The 6,267-nt window shown below is 40.6% G+C and overlaps 1 protein-coding gene across 1 annotated transcript in view; it reads right to left on the bottom strand.

The window, feature by feature from the left end:
* Positions 1 to 6,267, bottom strand: part of CUL2 (cullin 2) — a 125,213-nt gene that overhangs the window by 23,044 nt on the left and 95,902 nt on the right. The window contains exons 15-16 of the mRNA XM_006871242.1: positions 4,072 to 4,224; positions 3,740 to 3,817 (exon numbers count right to left, since the gene is read on the bottom strand). Of these exons, the coding sequence (XP_006871304.1) occupies positions 3,740 to 3,817; positions 4,072 to 4,224 (231 nt within the window). The remainder of the gene's footprint in view (positions 1 to 3,739; positions 3,818 to 4,071; positions 4,225 to 6,267) is intronic.

Raw genomic sequence — 6,267 nt, 5'->3', positions numbered from 1 at the left:
TGTGCACAGGGTCACTATGAGTGAGGACGGCAGTGTGTGTTCTCGTGTGCACAGGGTCACTATGAGTGAGGATGGCAGTGTGTGTGTGCTCGTGTGCACAGGGTCACTATGACTTAGAAATAACTTGCCATCATGCAGTAACAGCCTATACAATCCACTTCCTCAGAGAGATTATTCCATTTTTATGGTTTGCAACAACACTTTTATGTTACTAATGTTCACATTTGCCTGAACCTATATTCCACAGTTAAAATTCCTTACAGACTATCCTCATTTAGATTTTTGTCACATCAAGGTCAACAAATCCAAAATTTAAATCATTATCTTCCTGTTGTTTACAGGATCACTGTGAGTTAGAACCAACTCAACAGCAACTTACAAGAGCAACAGACAGAACACAAATGACCTGAAAAAAATTAACGGTTTGTATTCTATGAGTTTATTCAACTTTAAAACCTGCATCAATGGACACTACTTTAAATATGTTTTTAAAATTCAGGTTTGTGGACATGGTACAAAAGAAATATTACAATGAAGACTTATTTTCTTAACATGTAAAATTAATTAAGTTTAATACAGCTTCATTTCCATGATTTTAAGACAGTTATGTGTAAAACAGAAGCAATTTCTGATAGTTATAAGAAGAAATAAAAACTATGAATCATCACTAATCAAGATGAATTAATTCACATGTGAGAAACATACATTATTAAACATACAAATAGATTCTCATTCCTAAGAAACTGAAAACTTGATTAAAAAAAAAATATAAGGAACAAACTTTTTCTACTGGTAACTAGAAAAAAATCTAAATGAAGAGAAAAAATATTCTTTGGCAACATGGATCAAATGTAGGGATATGTAGTATCATGGGGTTAAAAACACACATGTCCAAACCTTGAATAATTCCAAACTATAAAAATGTACTGTGTGCAATGAATTATTTAATGTTTTTCCAGCCACAGTCTTTGTAAACTCTCACCAATTAACTTTTTTCTGATGAGTCTGAGTAAGAGAAGGGGGGAAGAAGATGCTAACAAGATTATGTGATTCAATTCTGAGGGATTATTAACAGGTTATTTGTGATTGTGAAAACTTGGAACTCTAACACAGGTATAAAATGGCCATCTCAGAAGTCGGAAGGAAGAATCTCAACACAATAAAGGTAGAAGAGCCAGGAGTGGAGTGTCTTCTTTGTGCCTGAAGTCCCTGCATGCTGAACCTCATCAACTCAGGACAGGGGCAGCAGCATAACCACATGCCACAGGACCAGACAGAGCAATGGGCTTCCCAGTCAGTGGACAAGGTACAGTGGGAGGGAGGTGCCTCAAAGCACTTAATTGGGAACTAGGTTTACTGGCCCGTGGAACTAGTGTGAAGTGTCTTTGGACAGAAGCATATAGGAGTGGAGTGTCCTTTGGGCATTTATCAGCAATGCTAGAAGAGATGTGTAACACTGCTAGGGCCAGAGCAGAAGCCAAAGGAACCCATGGCTTAGGGACCAAGGACCAAAGAGAAGTCTGCCTGCAAGCATGGCTGGGAAGAGGCCGTCCTGAATGACAATTGTGTCCTAACATTTCTAATCCTGAATTAGAACCTGTTAACTTTCCTATGAGTTCTGTGAGGCCACTGCAATGAATGATGACACTCAGCTGAGCAGAGAGTGCTGGGGGAGAGGTGGGTGGTACCAGATCCGGTAAGGAAGGTAGAAGGCTGGAAGCTTTTCTGACCTCAGCTCCACAGGAATCTGGGGTGGGCTGATGCTGAGTTCGATTCTTCATTCCGCTTCTGAAGTCAGAGGAGGTCAGATGCCACCTCCCTAAGCCCTATCTATAGGTGCTGTCAGGTCAGTTCTATGTACAGCAGAACGAAACACTGCCTGGTCCTGTGCCATTCTCACCACTGCTATGTTTACGTCCACTGTTAAGGCCATTAAAGTGAATCCATCTCAATGAGGACCTTCCTCTGTTTCACCAACTCTCCAGATCCCACTGAAACATACATACCTGACAGGTTTTATTCAATCTAATTTATTATTACCACTATTACTACCACCATTATAATTACTTTTATTCTCAGCTAATATTTATTGAGCACTTACTTTATACACTAGGCTAAATGACTGGCATGGATTTCCTCCTGTCGTCCTCATACCTGCAATCTACAGGACAACTAGGATCACTTAACAGAGATTTAGGAAGTGACCTGTCCAAAGCCACAGAGCTTGGTCAATGGAAAAATAAACACTTGAACCTAGGAATTAGGATTCCAGGAAAACTCAAGTGAAAAATCACTTAAAAAAGTAAGACTTAGTACAAACTCTACAATGCTTACCAAAAAAAAGAAAGAAAGAAAAATTAATGAGATAATCTTATTTTGAAACCTTTACTGAGCTTTAATTCAGATGCCATGCAATTCACTCAAAGAGTGGAATGGTTTTTAGTATATTCACAAAGTTGTGCAACCACCAGCACATTTTAGAACACTGTCGTTTCTCCAAACATGTTCCTTAGCCATTGCCTTCAGCAGTCACTCACCTTTCATTCATGCATGTCTGAGTATGGCATTCTTTTTCACAGGTGCATCTTCCATTGCTTGGATAAACCAGAGCTTGTTCAGAAAGTCTCTGTAAATTTTGTTGAGTAAGCATTCCAAGGTTTGTACTCAGTCATAATGTAAAGTAATTTTTACTTGAACTTTCCAGCTGCAATCTATTTTCTTTTAGCAGAATTCACATTTCATAAATATTTACCCAAATTATAGCTCAGAAATAAACATGACTACTACATGAGGTAAATGAAGTTTTTCATTTTTTTTAAACAAAGGGTTTGAAATTCAAATTGAAAATTGGAAAACCACATGTAAGTGTCAAAGTCTTTGTAATTTAAAACTGCTCAGAGCAGGTAATAAGAACAAAAAGCTGTATGAGATACTCTCAGCATTTTGATGTTAATAACTATGTTATTTACATCCCTCTCAAAATAAAGACTAACTATAATTCATGAAATGAAGAATTTGGCTAATCTTTCTGGGACATAAAAACTACTGGAATTTCCCAAATGGCTGGAATGTCTTTGCCATTCACGGTAGGCTCCCTGCACTACACTGGAGAGTTCACACAACTCAAGTTGGGTCCTCCACAATTTACATTAAAGAGATGACTCCGGGTGGGGAGCTAGCCATGCCAGAAACACCAGCTATGGGATTAAATGGCTGCAGCTTGAAGATGCATCGCCATGAGCCTGACTTCCAAAGAGGAAAGGGGGCTAGACATTGAGCTCAACCACTTGGCCAATGATTCAAATAAAGCCTCCGTAAAAGCTCTGGACATCAAAGCTTGGGTGAGCTTCCCGTGTTGTCAATACTCTGAGGACTTTCATAATTCAATTCTTTGAGGGCGATCGTTTTGCATTTGGGACCCTCCCAGACCTTGCCAAGTAAGTTTCTTTGATTGGTTCTGATTTTTATCCTTTTGATATAATGCATTATTGAGTCTGAGTGTGGTTGTGAGAACCTGCAAATTAGTAGCTCAACTTGTCCAAAGTGAGAGCACTTCTGAGGACCATCCAGAGTATGACTGGTGTTTGAAGTGAAGGCAATCTCGGAGGAGTCTGGGCCTTGACTGTGCGGTTTGGCAAATTCATAATTTTTACGTGATATGGAGTCTTTACAAGATACATAATATGAGGACAACTATTAAAACTCCTTAGGTTTTCTAAGACTTCTTCTATAAACTTACCATCTGTACACTCTTTTCCAATTCCTGAGGAATTGCAAACGTTGACGATGGAGCCTGAGTGAGAGGCCATGCACCTGCCTGAAGGGAAAGAAAGTAACTAGATCAACAGCATCTCACTTGAAAAGAATTGTGTTCAAATAATAAAAGACCTAAAACATCTTTTTCCCACTTCCCTCAAAATTCTGATCATGAATTACTCGATTCCAAATGTAAATTTGGAAGACACAATCAACTGACTTAAAAAAATTTAAACAGTCATCTATTAATCCTTTTTATCAGAACATTTGAAATGATTAGTGTAACTCCACAAAAAAACAAACACATATTCATACCTGTAGAACATATATTTGAAAACTAATTCCCAAATCTATGACTGTGTCTTGGTTTTTGATAAAATTGTTGAACTTATTGTTGAGATCAGCACTGACACTCATGTCTGTATACATCCGATGCAGCTTGCTGGTAAACTCATAACCACAGGCTTGCTGTTTAAAAAAAAAAAAAAAAAAAAAAAAAAAAAAAAGAATAAAAAATAAACCATACTATGACCACGCTCAACACTGATAAGGGGAAGTGAGGGAGAAACAGCAATGAAGCAGTGAGCTAAGCCCTACAACATTCAATAGACTTCTGTGAACCCGAGTGAAGACCTGGTTGGCCAACAGTGTGGCAAGACCTGGGGACTCTTGGGTCCAGAGTCAGTGACATAGCCACAGAGGACTAGAGTGAAGAGTGAAGCGTCCAGCTGATAAGAAGAGAGGGCGTATGCATAAGAACACCCACACTTCCAGATAATACCCACTTATCCTGGCTTCAGTGACTGGATGATCAGAGCTCAACCAGAAGTAAAAAGAAGAGGGGGAAAAAAAAAGTATTTTCATACAATTTGATGAACTTGACCTACACCTATGGAAGCAGTAGCTCAAAAGAGGGAACAAGTCCTTACAGCAAGAATCATTCCCACCCCCTCCACACACAGAGTAGACAGGTATGGGCAACTTGGACATTGGCTACCCAAAATGGGGGGTGGGGGGCTACAAAGGCAAGAAGTGACTGGCTTACAAGCTTTCAAGAGGGAACCTAGATCCAGAGGGCCTGGAGGAAGGTAGAATCTCCAGTGAGTAGTATTTAATCTGACTTGCCAGGGCTGATGCAATGAAATGCAGACGGGTCTCTTGTGATACAATATTGAATAATTGTTATCAGGACTAATTGTGAGGGTTGGAAATGTAAAGGTAGAAGTTTTATAGCAAGGAGGGGAGTGATTAACTTTTCAGTCTAGGAGCGGAGGTCCCTAGGACTATCAAGGGAGAAGAGCAGAGAGTGGGACCCTACCCAGAGAAGCAGTGATGCCTGAAATGGAGGCAGAGATGATGACGTGGAGAGATGGAGCAGCTGGAGACTTTAGATCCAGAGAGGGAGAGCGACTGTGTGCTGAAGACCTGGGGGGCACGGGGGAAGGATTGCATGGTGGGGATTGTAACCATGGCAATGAGACGATATATGATAGAATGAATGTAAAACTAATGTTCTCCCATGTAAACTATCACATAATTCACAATAAAACATTTAAGAAAATAAATAAATAAACCATACTAGCTTAATAACAATTGGTAGACTTCCATCAAGACAGTGAACTACGCAGATACAGTACATGGACCCTCTACAACAAAGATATGAGAAACCAAATGAAACAGACACAGATGAAAATTCAGGAATCCTGAACTTCTCAGAGGAAAGATCAGAGAAGTAGACTGAGTATATGCCGGGAGGAGAAGCTGAGCAGGGACCGTGAGAGAGGGAGGCTGACTGAGGAAGGGCCCATTACACACAGTGCAGCCATCTTGTGAGCAGCTTTGGCAACAGAAGTTGGCCTGGCAGAGCAGATCCACACAGCTGATGGGAAAGGTGTGATTTCTTCTTTATCCCCACATCCCCTGGTAACCAGAGGTTTGGCCAGCTCCCACCCTCATCCATCCCCAGCACAGACCCTGCTCTCTGGGAGTTCAGAGTCATATGGTTTGGAAACCACACCATTGTGAGGCAGGGGCCTGGTGCAGTGCTTTGGTGCACGGCTTTGGTGCCTGGATTCAGGCGGACTTGGCTCCAGACCTAAAGAACCTGCACACACCAGACCAGCATTTAAGCAGTCATCCTGCCCCCAGCTGTCCTGTGGTCCTAATAGACACTGAAACCAGCTCCATCAATGGCCTTCACAAACTACTTCTGGACTGAGTGCCCTGAACATGGATAATACTGAGGCTGATAGAAACTCCTGATAATACCTTCCCTCCACACCCACCTCATAAGCTCCCCCAGATTTTTCTGCTCTCCGAGTCCAAAAGTTGCACTTCCAATTTCTAGTCAAGAATCATAATCACATACATACAACCTGCTAGTCAAGAATCATACACCCAGCAAAACTGTCCCTCAAACACAATGGCGGTATTAGAGTATTTCCAGATAAAAAGAAATTAAAGGAATTTTTAAAAACCAAACCAACTTTCAAAAAAAAATACCAAAGGGAG

Source organism: Chrysochloris asiatica, unplaced genomic scaffold, assembly GCF_000296735.1.
Source record: "Chrysochloris asiatica unplaced genomic scaffold, ChrAsi1.0 scaffold00164, whole genome shotgun sequence".
Taxonomy (NCBI): Eukaryota; Metazoa; Chordata; class Mammalia; order Afrosoricida; family Chrysochloridae; genus Chrysochloris; species Chrysochloris asiatica.
Note: the sequence above shows the minus strand (reverse complement) of the source record. Positions and strands in the feature narration are given on the sequence as shown.